This window comes from Caretta caretta, chromosome 15 (genome assembly GCF_965140235.1).
Source record: "Caretta caretta isolate rCarCar2 chromosome 15, rCarCar1.hap1, whole genome shotgun sequence".
NCBI lineage: Eukaryota > Metazoa > Chordata > Testudines > Cheloniidae > Caretta > Caretta caretta.
The window spans coordinates 19,920,802-19,940,878 of NC_134220.1; the positions used below are offsets into that span (position 1 = coordinate 19,920,802).

Sequence of the window (20,077 nt, forward strand, 5' to 3'; positions counted from 1 at the left end):
GGAGACAGGGTACCTGTAGCCCTGTGCATTCCAGCTAAAAGCCAAGATAATTATCACCCAGCCTTCTTGCAGTGGGTCAGAGAGCATTCTCCCTTTGCCCCCCACAAGAGAGGTGGGGAGGGTATGGTCATTGGATAGTCAAACATTCCAATACTGTTGTTTCCTTCAGGTGAAGGAAAGCAGGGAGGAGAGGAGAGGGGTTGGAAGAGATCAAGGGAAAAGCATCAGCCATTGTGGGTAAAGCCACTGGAGGTCCCTTGCCCATCTTTAAAGAAGGCAGTGGGGACAGGGGGGCTACAGCAGGCAGTCTCTATCCCCACTTGAGTGAGGGAGCCTGGTCCTAGCACCTAATTTGCACAGCTGCGGCCACTGCAGGGGGGGTTTTCAATGTTCTCCAGCTTGTCTATCCATTTTGAGATCACAGGAATGAAAATGGAGGAGCAACATCAACTGTCACTGCCTTCATCAGAGGCAGAATGAGGAGGGGAGAAGTGAAGCTTAAGCAGAGTGCCCAAGTCTCACCGTGAGAGGTTCAGCAAGCGCCCGCCCGGTCAGTCAAAGAGGAAACCCATCCATTGTGAAGTGTTGCGTTAAGGGTGCAGATAAATTGTAAACATTGAAGGTAGCATTTTCAGAAGTGTTTAGCCCTGGCCTAACTGTGCTCCCACTGAAGTCAATGGTAAAACTCCCACAGCTGTAAAATGGGGAGAAGGATGCATACTTCCTTTGTAAAGGGCTGTGAGATCTACTGATGGAAAGTGCTTTATAAGAGCTATGTTTTTATTGATTGGGAGCAGACTTTAGGTCAGCACTGATCACCTGAAACTCCTACCCTTAATGTTTAGGTCTACTGAAAAAGAGTAAGACATGTTTATTGCTAATGTTCTGAAAGCCTTTATTCCAAACAGTTTAAAGTCAACTATCAGCTACTTAGGGCTTGTCTACACTTACCGGGGGAATCAATGCATGGCAATCGATACATCAGCAGTCGATTTAGCAGGTCTAGTGAAGACCCACTAAAATGATCGCAGATCGCTCTCCCGTCGACTCCTGTACTCCACCTGAATGAGAAGCACAAGGGGAGTCGACGGGAGAGCGTCTCCTGTCGACATAGCGTAGTGTAGACCCTGTGGTAAGTAGATCTAAGTATGTCGACTTCAGCTACGTTATTCACATAGCTGAAGTTGTATAACTTAGATCGATCTCCTCTCGTAGTGTAGACAAGGCCTTAGTTTTTAGTTTCCTCTTCATCTGCCTCATCCTTGCTTGCCCCATTCCATTTTGTGTTGCACTGAATATTTCTTTGTTTTCTGTGAAGCACCTGGCACAACTTTGGCCACTACAAAGTAACAAACAAGCTTGTAATTCTATTATTTTCTCCTATATTTTAAATAGAACAATCACTGAATTGGCTGCCATTAGCTCAATTCTCTTCCTATCCATCATTATCTTCGATTACACATCATGATGAACAGCCACAACTTTTAGAAGCTCTCTTTAGCTGCCGAGGACATAAGAGAAGCTGATTTAGGCTCATCAAGAGTAATAAGAAACAGAAATATATAGCAGTTGATCACATGCCCAGTGACTGCAGTTTTACATAAGAATGGCCATACTGGGTCAGACCAAAGGTCCATGTAGCTCAGTATCCTGTCTTCTGACAGTGACCAATGCCAGGTGCCCCAGAGGGAATGAACAGAACAAGTAATCATCAAGTGATCCACTCCCTGTCACCCAATCCCAGCTTCTGGCAAATGGAGGCTAGGGACACCATTTTAATTTTTAGGAAAGGCAATGAAAATACTAGGTATTTTACAAATTTTACATACTGTACAGGGGAAAGAAAAATACATTTCTCCAAATAAGAAAACCTGCAATAGATTGTTTTCCTGTGTTCAGCCTGAGTGCCCCTTACCTGTTGGGAAACTGAAACCATCTGCTGAATATTGGCAACAGTTGTCTGTTGCTGGACCACCTGTGGAAGCTTTGAAACCTTTAGCAGCATGAAACAGAAAAGGGGATTAGAGAAAAATGACGAATATTTTGTAGATATTTATTTTCTCTATACATGTGGTAAAATAGCTTATGATGGGTCTGTCTATTATCAAGCCACAGCGTTATTTAAAATATGCTGTTAACTAACTGTCCTTTGGAATGCCCATCCCAGTGCCATTGGTCTGGGTAGCGTGGAATTCTGCACTTTGGTGGTGTTCTTTTTTCATCAAAAGCTTTAGGACTATTGCACTGAAGAAATCTTTTGGGGCCAAATTTTCAACCACACCTTGTATATGTGAGACACTGTTGCTAAGCCATTGAAAAACTACAACAAGGTTAGCATCCGATGAAGTGAGCTGTAGCTCACGAAAGCTTATGCTCAAATAAATTTGTTAGTCTCTAAGGTGCCACAAGTCCTCCTGTTCTTTTTACAGCAAGGTTAGTAATTCTAAAGGGTTGGACTGTCACAGCCCTTACTTGATTGTACAGGGGAATAAAACTTCTTCCCCTCTTTAATCTCCTTGCTTGCCCTGGTTAGATAGTGAGCTAGCTGTGCAGAGGAGAGCAGGAGCCACCTGCCCACTACTCCCCACTGTATGCAGTGTTGATGTAGCCATGTCGGTCCCAAAATATTAGAGAGACAAGGCAGGGGAGGTAATATCTTTCACTGGACCAACTTCTTAGAAGAGCTTGAAAGGTTGTCTCTCTCACCAACACAAGTTGGTCCAATAAAAGAGATCACCTCACCCACCTTGTCTCCCCTTTGCAAACAGGTTGGCAGGAAGGTGATGGCAAATGGGAGTAGAGCCAGGGCTCTACTCCACCTCTTCTTATCACTGGTGAGAACAGCTTGGTGGGTGAGCAGTGGGGAGTAAACTGCTTGACGAAAAGGGTGACGTAACTTACTTCTCCACAAAAGCAAGGAAGGTGTGGGGGACGAATCATGACTCTCCAAGTCACAACTCATTCTCTGATCTGCTCCCGGGTACAAGACAGAACCTGCGGCAGACTACAAGGTTGCAATCCCACCCAGTGAGTTTTACAACTACAGCCAATTTTTAAGAACATGTCACTAGTATTGAAGCCAGCAGCAACTAAAACTCTAACCTGACTCTACTGCAGTAAGACTGTGGCCTTTGCTACTTTCTAGTCACACAGTATAACTTCAACGGGAGAAGTTGTGTCCCTGTACCTGTATCTGTGGTTGCACTTGCTGGGTTCCACCGGGTTTTTGGGCCTGGGAAATTGGAGTTGTCAGGAATTGGGTTTTAATGGCTGGCTGTGCACTATAGGTAACTTTCTGTTGCTGTGAAGTCTGATGTTGGGTTTGGACAGTAACCTTTTGCTGTACAGTAGCTTGACCTTGTGCAACCTGGGGCTGGATGGCTTTCTGTTGCTGTGCTGTTGGATGATGCTTGAGTTTTAGCAGCTGTTGGACATGCACTGGCTGTGCCACCACTGTCTGTCCTCCTGCAAATTAAAAAAAGAAAAAAGAGGAGTCTTCATTGTAGCACTTCTGCGAAGTGTGTTTAAGGAGTGCTTAAATCCCACCGATCACGGAGTACAGAGATTTATGCTAAACTTTAAGCACATAAGTTATCCCATTGAATTCAACAGGACTTCTCACATATTTAAAGTTAAGGAAAAGTCCTTGCAGGATCGAGTCCTAACAGTGCCTTTCTCTCCAGCTGGGAGTGCGGTAAGAGACCGTAAACATGCAGCAGCCTTTTAAGCAACAGAATCTCTCTCGCCCTTCAAACAAAAGTGAACATTCTAAGCATGTTCTGTGAAATTAGCTACGAAGCATGCGTGTGCCATCACCATCACTGATTTTAAGAGAGATGTGGTAGTATATGCCATTGTATCTAAAGGCAGGATTAAGCAAAATTTCACCGCATTAGTATTAGAATACCCTGTTAGAAGAATTTTTTACATGTCATACTAGACACTGATCTGAAATGAGTATCTGGTACAGAAATATCAGTTAAACTGAATCTCAGCTTGCTGCTCAAATGGCTTTTAACTCTATTCTTAATTAAAGACTATTCTTCTCAGAGATTGTGTGATTACTATGGTTTTATACAGAAAACCGGTTCACCACCTATTCTTAAAGGGATACTATCAACTTCAGTAAATATAAGTGCAAAGTACTTCACTTAGGAAGCAAAAATCAAATGCACAACTACAAAATGGGAAATAACTGGTCAGGTGGTAGAACTGTGGAAAAGCATCTGGGTGTATAGCAGATTCCAAATTGACTGAGTCAACATGTGATGCAGTTTCGCAAGGCAAATATCATTCTGGGGTGTATTAATACGACTGTCATATGCAAGATGCAAAAGGCAATTGGGCCCTGCTCTACCGGCATTGGTGAGACCTCAGCTGGAGTACTCTGTCCAATTCTGGGCCCCACCCTTTAGGAAAACAAGTGGACAAATTGGAGTGTCCAGAGGAGAGCAGCAAAAATGATAAACGGACTACAAAACCTGGCCTATGAGGAAAGGTTAAAAAACCTGGGCATGCTTAGTCTTGAACAAGAAGACCTGATAACAGTCTTCAAATATATGTTAAGGGCTGCTACAGAGAGGACTGAGTTCAATTGTTCTCCATGTCCACTGAAGGTAGGACAAGAAGCAATAGCTTAATCTGCAGCAAGGGAGATTTAGGAAAAACTTTCTAACTAGAAGGGTGGTTAAGCTCTAGAATAGGCTTCCAGGGGAGGCTGTGGAATCCCGATCACTGGAGGTTTTTAAGAACAGATTGGACAAACACCTGTCAGGAATGGTCTAGCATTTACTCGATCCTGGCTCAGTACAGGGGAATGGACTTGATGACTTCTTTAAGTCTCTTCCAGCCCCATATTTCTAATATTCTATCATTTAAAAAGGAAATCATACTTCTGTCTGAAAATTCCTTACCTACGATTGTTAAAAGTAACACCAAAGATTACTATAACTGAAAGGTTACATTTACTTTTCTCTGTCCTCCTGGTTAATTTTGTACACTTGACAGAAAATCCAGCTGAAGTTATGGGGAGTCTTTACATTAACTTCAATGGGTTTTAGATCAGGCCCTCTGCACATAGATAAGTTTTTCTGATTTGTATTATTTTTCCACAGCGTAGCAGGAAAGAGAGAAAACAGTTTAAAAATAGCCAGATGTGACTGCAGAAGCACGAACTGTCGAGGCAAATCTAGTACTTGAAACGTTTTAACTCATTTTTAAAGTAGACTAAATTTCAAACTGTATCCTGTTAAATCTTGAAATGAGATGGAGAAAGCATCTTGTACTAGACATTATTTGAGGTGCCACAGAATTTTTTTAAAGCACAACTTTAAATGACATTGTATTTCAAGAAGCATAACGAAGTACCTGCTGCTTTCTGTGGCTGCCCAATAGCAACGCTAATCCCAGCAACCGTAACAGGGAGAGTTGTAACTCCTGCAGATGACACAACAGCAGCTGGAACAGACACCACGGGAGGCTTTGCCAAAGTAACTTGTGCTGCCTGAGGTGTCTGGGCCTGGATCTGTCCTTGTGCTTGAAGCTGGGAAGCAGGAACACGAGTCTAAGCAGCAAGGAATCAGGATTATTGTACAGAAAAAGAATATCTGGTGTATTTAACTAGGTCATTGCAAGATGATAACTGTATGTTCAGAAACTAAGGACCTGATTCTCATTTACACTAAGACCCCTTTACACTGCTCTAACAACATAAAGCAAGCTTAAAGTGGGCTTAAACTACATTTACATTCACTTTACGTCCCCTTTACGCTGCCAGAGCAGTGTAAAGGGGCCTCAGTGTACATGAGAATCAGGTGCTAGATTCAGATACAACATCTCATTCATTTTAACCAGTGTAGAACTAGCTGTTTAAGTGCATTTTTAACTAAGTGTATAGCAACTTACAAGACGAGCAACCTGCAGGTTTGTCACAGTAGTGCCTGTAAGTACTGCTCCAGGCCGTGATGCTGCGACAGCAGCAAGTTGTTGAGTTTGCTGCTGCTGTTGCACTTGTACTTGTGTTGTCTGTTGTTGGGCCCCTGGCTGTGTCTGCTGCTGTGTTGCTTGCTGCTGAGGAAGCTGTAATTTCTGTTTCTGCAACTTGAGCAGCTGCTCCTGAAAGTAGAAACACTTTTATTGCTTTCAATTTCATTATTGATTTTAGGAAAGGCGGATATACCTCCAGTGGTAGCAGACTTTGAAACTTTAAGCTATGGGAGTTCGCCTGCCAGTTTTAATCAATGAGCAACGGAACTAAGAACGTAGCTCCTTTACAGTGTGGCTCTCCAGAGAGCAAATACCTAGTGCTTATTTACTGTTTTACTTCATAGAAGTACTTAACAAACTTGAACCAGTTAGCATGCCCTGTGCTTCCATGAAATTTTAGTCTCACCGGCAGTGAATTTAAGAGAGAACCCCTGTTTTCTGTCTAGTATGAGAACATAGGTCACCGCAGACGACATCACTGGTAAGTGTTTAAAGAAACAGGAAAGAACAGCATTCATGACATCTTCGGAATGTTTCCCTCACCTGTGATAACTTCCCTACAGGTTTTATTTGGGCTGGAGACTGGGCTTGTGCCTGGGTCTGAATCTGTGGAACCTGCACCTGAGCGGCCTGCTGCTGCTGCTGCCTGAGAAGCTGGAATTGAGCAGGTATGACTGTTTTGCCAGAGAGTTGAACTGTTGGCGCAGCTGTAAATAAAGCAAAAAGGCTCTGAAGAGAAAGTTCCAACATTTGATTAATTTAATCAACTTCACTGAAACAGTTCTAGTACAATTGCTAACCCTGTCCTTTTTCGCGACACTAATTCTGAGGAGAGATTCAGGATTAGATGAAAGGAAATAGACTGGGTAGGGAGGCCCAAATGAACTATATAAGCAGGAACGCAATAGAATCATTGTTAGCAAAACAAAAAGGATAACTAACCCCTGTGACTCTATAGCTAAACAAACCCATTAAGAAGACTCAGAATCACATCCATCGTTTTACACCAATTTATTGCTCTATACCACCACTTGATTTCTGTATCAGTCATTAATGTCAGCACAGCACTGGCTGCTCGAGCTCACATATTCACAGGTAGGTGAATAGCTAACCCCAGCGCCTGCTGACAAAAGATTATGTTAAAATGCTCTTAAGCAGTTTAGGGTTATATGGCTCCTGGATTAATTCAGAAAAACAAACATCTGCTTACATATGTTAAAACACATGCAGTTTTGCACTAGTACTTTTCACATAACATCTTTCATTTTAAGATCTCAAAAGCTTCACAAACTTCACTTAAGCCTCACAACAGCCCTTTCTCTTCCTGTGAGGTATCTTCATTTTATGGATGTGTAAACCAAAGTACAGAGTGGATCAAAATAAGAGATCTGAACAGAACTGAACAGTACATAAGAGAACAGACTAGAATCCAAGAGTCCTAGAGTGAGTCCCCTATTCTAACTGCTACACTATATTTCCTCTAACAAGCCTCACTCTGTCTTAATGTAACGTCTGAATAAACTAGAGGTGGAATCCTTATGAAGATGTCGTGCCACAACACTGTTTAATACTATTTACTATAAACTCTGGGGTGAACTGAAAATTAATTTATATATGTGTACATACGTGTACACACACACAGATGCGCAACATAAAATGTTCTCCCTCCATTCAACTCCTTATTTGACACTGAAAACTACAGAGAAAGGACCCTATTGTCTTTGCTTTGTAAGCTTATGCTGTTTATTAAAAGTGGCATAAAACAATAAAGGCTAGCTCAAACTAAGAGTAAATGAACACAGACTGCATATAGTTTTTCTTGATTAGATAAACAGAGCAAATAAATAAATACTTTCCTTTCTTGAAAATGGGGTATGGTCAAGAGCAGTCAATAAAGCTGTATTTGCTGCACTTGCATATAATTATTATGCATGTTGATTAAAGTAGTGCCTAGGAACCAATTAGTATATTTTCTCTATTCTGCACTTAGTATAACTTAATAGAGGAAAACGTGATTTCTGGCACTAAGGATAAGCAGGTTAAAAGTTTTCAGCAGTGTTTAACAGCTGTACTGCTGGTAAATTCTGACTCCAATATTCTGAGGCTGAGGTGGTCAAGTAAGTTACAGGAAGTTTAGGCACTTAAAGTACACTAGGAAAGAATCACCACACAATTATTACCTTGCGTAACCTGAGTCACTAAGGATCTCGCCTGGGTCTGTACTGGTGTTAGGTTGGTAGTTACCACGGCTGACGCAGTCACGGATGTCACTGCTCGAACACCCTGGGTAGATGCTATGGTCACCAATTCTGTTGATGCAGCAGGTGCTGCTGCTGTTCGCTGCTGAGTATGTACCACCTGAGCAGAAGAAGTACCTCCTGAAGTCTAAGGAAGAAAAAAACCATTATTCCTCACTACCTTCAACTTACATTTAAAACCATAGAACCTTCTGGAAACAGACGACATATTTTAAGATACAAATGTCATAAATAAAGGCAAATATGTACATATCTTTCCAGTCTATCTAATAAATGGCCAGTCACCTCATTCTCAGTATTCTGACCTGAAAGCCCTTAACTATACTATTGAAGTGTGAATTTTCCCCCATTTGCACTCATCAGTTTTAGATGTCTTGTCTATAAGAACGGCCATACTGGGTTAGACCAAAGGTCCATCTTGCCCCATATCCTGTCTTCTGACAGTGGCCAATGCGAGGTGCCCCAGAGGAAACGAACAGAACAGATAATCACCAAGTGATCCATTCCCGGTCGCCCATTCCCAGCTTCTGGCAAACAGAGGCTAGGGACAACATCCCTGCCCATCCTGGCTAATAGCCAGTGATGGACTTATCCTCCATGAATTTATCTAGTTCTTTTTTTGAATGCTGTCATAGTTTTGGCCTTCACAACATCCTCTGGCAAAGAGTTCCACAGGTTGACTATGCGTTGTGTGAAGAAATACTTCCTTTTGTTTATTTTAAACCTGCTGCCTATTAATTTCATCTGGTGACGCCTAGTTCTTGTGTTATGAGAAGGAGTAAATAACACTTCCTACCAGTCATGATTTTATAGACCTCAATCATATCCCCCCTTAGTCGTCTCTTTTCCAAGCTGAAAAGTCCCCGTTTTATTAATCTCTCCTCATACAGAAGCGGTTCCATACCCCAATCATTTTTGTTGCCCTTTTCTGAACCTTTTCCAATTACTTTGCATTTATCAACATTGATTTGTTTGTGTGTATTTCAAAAAAAGGATCACTGATCAGAGATGGACTGGCAGTGGTAAAGGCTGAATGATCTAAGAAGTCTTTTCCCATGTCTCATTTATAACCGTATTTGTTATGCAACACATTTCCATTAGCTGCATCACTCTCTTCTTTGGAAAATATACAGACTGGTGAGAATATACCAGACTAAATGAAGTTAGCTATGGGCAGAGTTATATACATAAAACTAACAAAAAATTAAATGCTAGAAATTTATTGTGCTGCTACAATCTGCAAGTAAAAATAATTAAATTACAGTACAACTACTGAAATTTACTCACTGTCAGTGTCCCAGGTATAACTGGTGAAGCCAGACGTTTATTAATAGGCTGAAAGGTAGCAGCAGGGACTCCAGCAACTGTATTCACTATAACATTCCCACTCACAGTAGCTGAAAGTAAACCCAAAAAAACCATGAGACTACTACAAAAAAAAGACAAAGGAGTATTTCTGTATTTCTTCACCCATCCCCAGTGCTTCACTAAAAACATCTTACCAGTCTGTATACTTGTCCCAGTGACTGCTGTTTTGATTGTGCCAGCCTGTTTAGAAGACAATTTGAATAATATTTCAGAGACAAATTGGAAAACAATTTAGTGCAGGTCTTTAAAACTACTTTTCTGTTTAACAGAATATAGCTGCCCTATTGTGAGAATGAGATAACTACCAAAATTTATATATAAAAAAAAATCTTATAATAAAAGTGTATAGATACTTATGTGCCATTTCACTATGTAGCACATGTGCAGCTATATATGCATATATTCATCTCTCTCCCAGAGCTGTGGTACTTTGATTCTTCTCTAAAGAAATTAAATCAGCACCTACTATAACGAAGGCTATGACTTTGTCATGGATATTTTTAGTAAAAGTCATGGACAGGTTACGGGCAATAAACAAAAAATCACGGAAGCTGTGAACTGTCCCTGACTTTTACTAAAAACATCCCTGACAAAATGGGGAAGGAGGAGGGTCCAGCACCCTGCCCCCCTGGCAGTGGCTGGGAGCTGCAAGGGAGCTGTGGGGGGAGGCGGGGCCCTGCCAGCGGCGGAGGCTGGGGAACTGTGGGAGGGGGCCCTGCCCTGGGCTGCTGAGCAGCTCCGAGGTCCCTCTGCCGCTTCCGGCTGGGAACTGTGTGTGGGGGCCCCCACCACCTGTTGAGCAACTCCAAGGTCCCTCTGCTGCCGGCAGCAGCAGCTGGGAGCTGTGGGGGGACCCCCACCCATGGCCGCTGAGCAGCTCCAGGATCCCTCTGCTGCTGCCGCAAGCAACCAGTAGCACTGGAACATTTTTAATAGTGGGGGGGCCCTTAAACCTGTCCACCCCCACACACACACCCTGACCTGGGGCTGGGAGCACGGTCGTGTCTCCCGGGGAGGCGGGCGGGCGGGCAGACCCGGTCAGGGGTAAGAGGGCTGAGGCTGGAGCCACAGCTGGAGGGAGGGCCAGCAGCTGGGACCCTCAGGCACAGGGCCAGCGGCCATGCACAGGGCCAAAAGTGGAGGCATGGGACTGGGGCTCAGCGTGCAGGGCTGGGAGCAGAGCCCCGTATAAAACCTGAGGGTGCTGCAGCAATCCCCACACCCGTAGTTCCCGCAGCTATGACAGGACCGGGGGGAGGGGTGGGCAGAGACTGCTCACGACGGCTGAGACACTGCAGGGTGAACCCCTGCCAGCAGCAGGTCAGTTCTGGAGCTTAAACATACAAGATCTGTAGCCTTCGAAACATCAGTCCGACTCCTATTATCAGTTCCACTGGCACAGGCTCTAGAGCTTGTTCAGAGCCCCACTGAAGCTAAGGAGGCGTGTCATGGGCCTGTATTCGTGGATCCAGCTGTAGGATAGGGTCATGGTGTGCTATAACAGTTCTTCTCTCCCCTCCCCAGCCGCTACCTCCCACCCCAGAGCGTATGTTGTTTCACACAACCTTTCGGTTTTGAGCTGCTTAACAGAATCTCTTGGCAAAATTACTCCTTGGTGTCAACTTCTTACATCAATGGGAACGAATTTGGCCTACAGTCTCTTTCGGTTAACATGTATCAACTGGTCTGTAATGAAGACTTGTCCCATACAGTCGGTTATAACGGTCATAAATGAGTTTCTTCTCTCATCTTCCTTTTGACCCAGCAGACAGATGGGCTGAAGAAAGAGGCAGCACCAAAAAGCCTGGCATTTCATCATGTGATTCTTCAGGGACTCTGACACTTGAACTGGTGATCTTGAGGAGAAAGACCCCAAGTCATTCTAAGAAGTTTCACATTACTGTCTGAGCAAAGGAACAAGAGTTCCACAAAGAAAATGCATCTCTTGAACTGCACTGTGCCATATTCCTCCAGATAAAACATCTCCACAGGTAGAGGGATTTAAAAAAAAAAAACAACAAAAAACACTACAGAGAAGTTGTACTCCCCAAACTACCTGGATGAATCTTTTTCATGTACCATGCCCGTATCTGCTCAGATTTATCAGACAAAGAGGTAGTTTTACTGGCTGATGTCCTTGTTGATGGCAGTTTCACATCAGAGACTACCACAGCCTACTATCTCAATTCTAGCATGAATTCTCCAAGGAATCCTAATAAGTGAGTGGATGAAAACCAAGATATGCAACCTATCCAGGAAATGAACAGGGTACTGTGACTTAACCTGCTCTATATCAAGTCAGAATTCTCACTTTCAATATGAAGAACATATGCATAGATGGTGCACACACAAGAACTGAAGTCGCTGCTTCAGAAGCGGCAAGCCTTCCCTTTCTTACCAATACTGCCGTGTTGGCCACAGTAGTTACTGCAGTCTGTACCACTGCCTGTGGCTGCTGAACTACCTGGGCTTGAGTCTGAGCTTGCGCTTGCTGCACAGCTGATTGCTGAGTTTGCTGCTGGCCAGCTTGCTGTTGCTGCTGAGGCTGTGGGCCTGTCTGCTGCTGTGCCCTCTGCTGTTCAGCCAAAGCCTGGGAAACATAAAAGAAATACGTTTAGTAAATTCTTCAAAACAGCACATAAAACAAACCTTCCATACTCAGTCAGGAGTTAGCCATCAACATGCTTAGTAACCGATCTCCAGGTGTGCTCTATATAGCATGCCCTTACATTAGCTGATGAAGCAGGGCAGCTCTTACTGGATAAAATATGAATGGGGGCTACAGAATGAACAACAATAAAATGAGGAAGTAGGTTACTTTTTGAGTGTGTCTCAAGAAAAGAGAGTCCTAGGTGCTTGTGAATACTATTACATTAAGTCAGGCCAATAGGAAACTTCCTGCTTCAGGAATTTGATGTTCAAACTCAACTAAAGAGAAGACTGGAACACTGCATGTGCAGGCCACTATCGTGGCCAACTTCCCTTAGAAGTCAGCTCATGTCACATTCCCATAATTCATTTTCTAGAGCAATTTTATTTTGTTATTATTTAGAAGACAGAAATTAGTGGACTACTGCTGCAGTAGGATATCGAACAAGAAAAAACTGAGCTCAAAAGTAAAAGGAAGTAATACGGGTTTAATGCCCACAAATTACAACTACCCACTCATAGCAAACTCAGAACACAATGTTGGTAAGTTCAGGCATAGGATGGAAGGGCATCTCACTTGATTGCTTTTACTGCAGTCAGTTTATATGATTGAGATGTAAAGATGTACCTTTTTCTCTTTTGCAATACGCTCTGCTCGGAGGGATGCAACCTGAATTGGGGGAAGTGGCTTATCATAGTTGATTCCACTAGGAATAAAAGCAATAAAAGAATTTAGAAATGAACATTTTAAAAAGAAAATCCCAGTTTTTAAGCCATTTTTAAACCCTTTAAGAGACAGTGACGACCCACCTTTCTGCAAGCACAGAAGCATGCTTTGGATTCTTCTGGAAAGGATTCATGCCAAGTCTGAAAATAAACCAAGATTACATTACTGGAGAGAAAAAACCTTAGCAGAAACATTTAATTTTATATGTTTTGTAAGGTAACGCTTTGCATTTCTGAGCATTCCCAGCAGCACTCATGCTCATACATGGATGGATGCATTAAGACAGACAGACTTTTACAGTAAACGTTAAATAAATGTAGCTGGCAGGTGCCACACAAATAAGCATAAGATATTACTAGGATTTTTGTAGCTTAGGCAGAAAGAACGTGTGCTGTATGGTGGAGACTTTTCTTAAAGGGTATTCTCTGCCCCACTACCGCCCCTCCCCACCCCCACCGAAAAGGACCAAAAATTAACCCACATAAGAAAAGTTATCAGTTCCATCCTCACAGTCACAGGACAACAGCGGTAAGGGGAAGAGTTCAAGAACAGAGACACAAACAGCTAAGCAGAAAAGCATGTTTGCATCACAAACATGAGAAAGTAAAACGGTCCTTTGCTAGGAGAGTGGTTGAGAATATAATTATGTTTAAAAGGCTGGGGGCACCTTTAGTATATACTGAAATAGGAAATATCCTCATTTAGCTTACTTACAGGGGTTTGATTGGTGGACTTCTCTTTCCTGCAATCATTTTCATCATCTCAAAATGATTAGTATAAAGCTGGGTGTGGGTTGCACCTTCATCTTGGGCATAGATCTGATTGGTACGAAGCGGACGACTATTTTTGGTCTAAAAATAAACACACACAAAAAACCTTTAAATTTAAAAAAACCTAAAATGACACTTGTTTATGCACAAATACCTAATGAATGTAGATTCCTTAAAAACACACAGCCCAGCTTAATCGATTACAGACTGATTTCTGCCTAGCATTACTTATAATTTGCTGTCACACAACTCTATGCAAACTACATAACGCAAATACAAAAAAAGAAAAAAAAAGAGCAGATCCCAAGGTCACACTGTATCTGGAATCTCCACTCTATAGATACACAGAATGGCAAATTCTAATTTGAAAGATACTCTTTGTTTTAGTTTAGATTTTGAGAGTATAATTCGGCATGTGAAGTGACAGCCCACTGGCTATTTGTTTATAGTTATGTTATGCATATCGCATACAAGCACTGTAAAATTACCACAGCACAGCTCTCCTAACAAAGCTATGTTACTCTCCAGCACCATTTTTACTTCTAGAACTTGGCTTCTCCTGAGCAGCAACGGCAAATGAGAGATGAGCCTAACTACTAGTCAGAGAATGGGACCAAAGGCAGAACTTCTGGATCTACTCCCAGTTCTGTCATGTAACTTGCTGTGTGGCTTGGAGAAAGTCACTTAGCTATGTGACTCAGTTTCTTCATCTGTAAAATGGGGATAACACTATACCACGCAAGGGTGTTTTAAAGATTAATTCATTAGTTCTAAATCACTTAAATTTTTATATGAAACGTGCTAGTATAAATGTTAAGTACTATGATAATAATCATGATGAACTATGTGGTGTTTTTGTGAAGTGGACAAATACTCACTAGTGATTAAGCTGAAACAACGGAACTGTGTGTGTGAATTACAAATTTAGCTACTAATTATAGGTGCTGAAATCTGGTGTCAATCTACCGTACCAACAAGCAAAAAGAGAGTCAGAATTTTAACTGCTGTTTCACTATTCAAGAAATACTCAATAGATCTTCAAGGAATCATTTGCCCACCTCTACCAATCTTAAATACCACAGGGTCTAGATTTGATTTGGAAAGAATACCAATACACACCTTATAAATGCTTTTTGTCTTCTTTTTAGGATTAGCTTCATACATTAGCTGTAAAACAAGAAGGAAAGTTAGATCTCTTGTGGCAGATTTTGTTCAGATGCTTTTTCTTTTCAAAGTAAATCACAAAATAAGTGAAAATTCAAATAAGGATACTCTTACATACTTTTAAAAGTTATTCAGTTATATATAAGTTGAAATATATAAGAAAACCATGTTTACAGAGTTCAGAAAAAGAACACTACAAACTGAAATTCAAAAGGATGCACCATTCAACTTCAACTCACTTTTCCTTCTTCTCTTGGAATAATGACATTTTCATATCGGTTTCGGCATTGTTTTGGTGAGCGATAGACTCGGCTACATGAGTTAACAACGTCACTAACGAGATCCCAATTGGGTGTGTGCGCCGGTGACATGACAGCAAGGTTTAAAGGAAGTTCCAGTAATTGCTTCACTGCCTGGAAAATCAAAAGGTGCAAAATTCAGGGTGACAAATAAAATCACTACAAACTTCTAAGCTAAATGTTTTCTGTATGTGTTGTCAGGCCATTAATTTAATCATAAAGAAACCTTATTCTCAAGCTAACCCCAAAAAACCCTTTTAGAGAACCAGCCTGCACTCCTGTGCAGAGGAATAACCAAGTATAAGGTGCTCTTACCCCCCCCCACACAAGCTTGCCACAATATTGGTTACAACATGGGGGTGGAAGAGCAGCTTCCTGAAGGTGAAGCATCTGATGGAAGCTTCTCCCTCCCACACAGATGTACAGAATTTCAGCTACATTTTCTATTGCCTCAGCCAGCACAACTGATCTGGCATGTACGGAAAGATGGGCCAGGAAAAGGGCTGGCGCAGCTTACTTCCTTTGTGGAGCAAAGGGAAAACAGGCACTGAACTATGACGGACAGTCACAGTTTTGGTCCCTGATCTGTTCCTGTAGCAGTGCAGCTACGGGCTGCCCCTCACTCAGAACAGACTGCAAAGTGCCAGTCTAGCCCCTAGAAACTAGAAATAGCATTGCAGGGATAAAGTCAGAAAATAGCCAATTCCGAAATTAATAATTACATTATAGCAAAATGATGAGACTGGAAAGGAGAGCGTTCATCTTACCTGTAGTAGTGCCCAGTCTTCACTAATCAACCACTCAGGATTGTCCTGTCCAGCCTCAGCAGCTGGTTTGACAAGAGTTGGCAAAGGCTTTGCAAACTGCGTTTGCTGTTTCAACAGTATGTTCTTCTTCTGTTCTTTGCCCTCTCGTCGCATTTTCAACATCCCTGGAGTGGCTCGGTCAAAAAGTGATCGAGGAGGAATAACAGCCTCTCCATGGCGCTGCTTCTTCTTTCTACCTGCAGCTAGAAAAGTGATGCCATCTTCAGTGAGATAGTAAAACAGGTCATTTTGTTATGGCAAGCAACACATACAAATCAGTAGTGACTACCTGGCTGTGCATAAAACTAATGACTGTAGGTTAAACCAACAGCTACCTATTAAAAAGTATTGTTTAACTCAGTGATATTCAGACCTCAGTGGTGCAGGAGACAAATCGGAGATCAACACTACCCAAAAGAGCCAATTCATTGGGTCATTTACTATGGTACTATATTATATTTATTGTCACAGCAAATAAGTAAATAACCTATTGCAAGTTGATAACTTAATTAACAACATAATAAAAGCATTCTGACCAGTTAATAATTAAAATCACACAGTGTTTTAATATCATCTGATGCAAAAGCTGCAGGAGACACATTAAAGAGCCACTTGCGACTTGCAAGCCTGAGTCGGAGTATCACAGGTTTAACTAAGTCTAATATGCCCAGTAGTTTCTGTAATTGTTCACATTATAAATAATGTGATAAGTTTTAAACAGCTAAGCATATTGCAAATTAACTTTGGCCCAATTACTATATTAAAAGAACAGGTTTAGAAATGAGACATTGTAATTGTTTACAGTATAAAGGAAGACAGACAAAGTAAAAAGGAATCTTAAACAATAAGTCCCAATGTACGAGTGGCAAGAGAGACTGTAATAGGCAAGTTATATAGTTCATGACTATCCTGTTTTGAAATTGATTCTGCAGCTATTAAACAGACAAAACTTTCAGACACTTCAAACCTGACTGTAAAAACTGCATGATCAGACCCTTTGATTTTTTTGGACACCGATTATGTGGCACAAGGTATTGGAAGACACTATGTAAAATTTAATTTTGCCTTCAGCTCATAAGTCTCAGAACTTTTTTGAACCAAACATTTACCAGATGGATCCGTTTTGTGTCGCTTACGCTCCTTCCTGATGTACACTGGGGGCAACTTAGACTCTGGAATTGGGGTGGTATCATACATCAGACACATAACAGAATCGATATAGATGTCATTGTCATCCTGAGGTGGGGTAGGGGGAGTCCAAAGCTGCACAAAACACAGTATACATGTCATTAACTAACTACAGATTTCTTCTCTTCAAACAGATTAAAGCCTAAATAACTTACTGGCATTATTTCTGTTTGTCCATCTGGGCCTTCGTAGACATATTCCTATAAAGCAAAGAGAGACAACAGTTCAAACGATGCCAGTGAACTGACTGCATAACACCAAAAATGAATAGCTATTAAGTGACAACAATCTCTAAGTCATTACCTTGTTGTATGCATCCTCCCGAGTGTAGGTAAGTAGTTCCTCCTCCTCTTCTTCCCAAAGCATTTCTTCCTCCTTTTCTTTCAGTTCCTTCATGTGATAAAATTCCCATGCTTTTTTTGCAGCTTTCAATTCCACCTAAGTGACAACTCAGTCCATTTATAAAGCTCGACAGAGTACTACCCGATGGACTAAAATCTTGACAGGGACATTGTCAATTTGCATTTTGGGAAATGGGAATATTCTTTTGAAATTTTCTAATTTTCAGGTAGAGCACTATTTAAACATTATAACCTGCATTTTGTTAAACATTTCTTTAACGAAAATTTAATAAGTGGTTTTCTGCTCCCCAGTGATGTTTAAAAGGATCATTTGGGTTAGCCTGCGAATAAATAAGCTCAGATCTGGGGTTCATTACTTGGCTCCGTCAGACACCCCATGTGACCTTGAGCAAGATAGTTGGGCCCCAGTCCTGCAATTTATGCATGTGCTCAACATTACTCAAATAAGCAATCCCTTTGCAGTCAATGGGACTATTCCTACATTTCATGTGATGCACATACATGAGTGTTTGCAGGACCATGGCCATGTGAATGTCCCTGCCTTAGTTTCCCATTTGTAAAATGAGAATAATACTTGCCTACCTCTAAGGGGTCTTGGGAAGAAAAATTCAATACTGTTTGTGAGGTGCTCAGATACTATGGTGCCAAGGCTCATAATAGTGCCTAGGATAAATCAAATATCTTTGGAGGAGTTTTCCACTCATACTGAAGATGTATCTCTGCTCGTATGTACTGCAGAAGTATACAAGAATGTGTATTCACTGATACCTTACCTCACTTATTCTTGGTTTACTCTCATCAGTGGAAACATGGAAGAGCTCCAAATAATTCAAAGCATACTTCTCAATTGGAGTAAGCTAAGGGAATACATTAGGAGAACACAGTTATTGTTGAGGATAAACAAAGTTACAATGCAAACAGGGATTACCAAAGCTGTCATTTAAAATAAACCTCCTTTGTTTAAGGTATAATGCCCCATGAAAGTCAGCTAGAGTTTTGTCACTGATTTCAACAGGAGCAGAATCAGACTTTTAGAAAGCCAAGCTGCTCCAGGGTCAGAGTGCAGAAAGCTGAAGTTTTTGAACTAAAATGTTTATGGAAAGTCATGGTACCTGATCCACAACAGCAACTAACTCCTGCAATTGCGAGGGCTCTTCATTGTACTTTGGCTCAGACAGTTCTGAAATTAAAGGTTCTATGCTTGATTCTGCTCCTGCTTCTTGTACATGTTTGTTTGGCTCTTCATCTTCTTGTTCAATGCTGTTGAGAGCCTTTAAAAAAATGTAGGTTTTAAAAGATACAATATACGATTACAAAAATAGGCTTAAGAGGGTTGACACAAAGCCCACTGAAGTCTATGGAAAGATTTTCATGGACTTCAATCAGCTTTCGAGCAACCTGAAGACTGTAAATAAAGTCACAAATTAACACAAGTACATGCTTTCACAATAAAAGTGTTAAGCCCTGTCATAGTGGACCAGCTCTACCCACACCCAATATCAACTATTTTGAATGAAAACTATACAAATATACATCCTGTCTACTTTGCCATTAAATGTGCTCTCCCTACACCACACACTAGAATGGCATTAAAAAAATTAAATATTTCCAAAAATTACTTTCAACCATTAACAAATGAACAGGCTTTCTTATTCCTATAATTCAAGATACTAGCTGATTTCAAACGCAGAGGACAACAAGCAATTAATTTATTGTGTAGACCAATTGCTCTAGTACCTTGAAGAAATTGGTTAAATAAAAAGCCACACTATTGTAAAAAGCTACACACGCAGAGGTAGAATTAAGAATTACTTTTGCAGAGGGCTATTAAAAGGAGTACTTTGGTATTTCTGCTCTTCGTGCATGTGCTCATCTCCCATTAGCGTTAATACACATCATGCACACAGGTCAGGTAAGGAAATCCCACTGTTTACATTCTGAATATGTTTAAAAAAAACAGACCATACACGACGCAAATTTTTTCAATAAATATTTACGTATGTATTCAGCAAAGAGACCAAACAGCTCCAATGGACTACTCAGCTATATATATTTTATAAACTTTGCTAAAACAGAAGAAAATTTTATACAAAAAAGCTAAACAATGGAATTCAAAAGTGAGAATTCAAAAAGTTAAGGCAGACATTTCAGACTCAACTCATACTGTTGTACCTTCTCCTCTTGTCCTCTGATGCCCATTAACACAAATGTGTTATGCAATTACCTCTATAAAAGGTCTTGCAACTTTGGGTGAGATTGTTTCTGCTGGAGAGGGCTCCTGAGAAAGTACCACAAACTCCTCTGCTTTCACTCTAAAACCAGAATCCTCCATAGGAGAATGAACTTCAAACAGCTCCTGGATAGTTTGCTTGGTGGAAGGGCAGAGAGGAGAAAAAGTACATTCAGTTCTTCAAGATTATTCAATTTCTGATGTTACTCACAGTTAACTTGGGGGCAAATGGAGCTTATAAGTAGGATCTTGGTTAAGAGAGAAAAATTAA

The 20,077-nt window shown here is 41.3% G+C and overlaps 1 protein-coding gene across 11 annotated transcripts in view; it reads right to left on the bottom strand.

The window, feature by feature from the left end:
- EP400 (E1A binding protein p400) overlaps nucleotides 1-20,077 on the bottom strand; it is a 67,782-nt gene that overhangs the window by 2,681 nt on the left and 45,024 nt on the right. For 8 of the 11 annotated variants that reach the window (XM_048822147.2, XM_048822145.2, XM_048822144.2 and 5 more), the window contains 21 exons: nucleotides 19,801-19,944; nucleotides 18,689-18,847; nucleotides 18,350-18,433; nucleotides 17,518-17,652; nucleotides 17,370-17,414; nucleotides 17,136-17,289; nucleotides 15,988-16,229; nucleotides 15,161-15,334; nucleotides 14,877-14,924; nucleotides 13,702-13,838; nucleotides 13,071-13,127; nucleotides 12,889-12,967; nucleotides 12,010-12,201; nucleotides 9,746-9,791; nucleotides 9,531-9,640; nucleotides 8,166-8,370; nucleotides 6,529-6,692; nucleotides 5,905-6,114; nucleotides 5,368-5,563; nucleotides 3,188-3,465; nucleotides 1,916-1,993 (listed from right to left, as the gene is read on the bottom strand). In XM_048822147.2, coding sequence (XP_048678104.2) covers nucleotides 1,916-1,993; nucleotides 3,188-3,465; nucleotides 5,368-5,563; nucleotides 5,905-6,114; nucleotides 6,529-6,692; nucleotides 8,166-8,370; nucleotides 9,531-9,640; nucleotides 9,746-9,791; nucleotides 12,010-12,201; nucleotides 12,889-12,967; nucleotides 13,071-13,127; nucleotides 13,702-13,838; nucleotides 14,877-14,924; nucleotides 15,161-15,334; nucleotides 15,988-16,229; nucleotides 17,136-17,289; nucleotides 17,370-17,414; nucleotides 17,518-17,652; nucleotides 18,350-18,433; nucleotides 18,689-18,847; nucleotides 19,801-19,944 — 2,937 coding nt within the window. The remainder of the gene's footprint in view (nucleotides 1-1,915; nucleotides 1,994-3,187; nucleotides 3,466-5,367; nucleotides 5,564-5,904; nucleotides 6,115-6,528; nucleotides 6,693-8,165; nucleotides 8,371-9,530; nucleotides 9,641-9,745; nucleotides 9,792-12,009; nucleotides 12,202-12,888; nucleotides 12,968-13,070; nucleotides 13,128-13,701; nucleotides 13,839-14,876; nucleotides 14,925-15,160; nucleotides 15,335-15,987; nucleotides 16,230-17,135; nucleotides 17,290-17,369; nucleotides 17,415-17,517; nucleotides 17,653-18,349; nucleotides 18,434-18,688; nucleotides 18,848-19,800; nucleotides 19,945-20,077) is intronic. The other 3 variants (XM_048822143.2, XM_048822142.2, XM_048822146.2) reach the window with 3 other exon arrangements.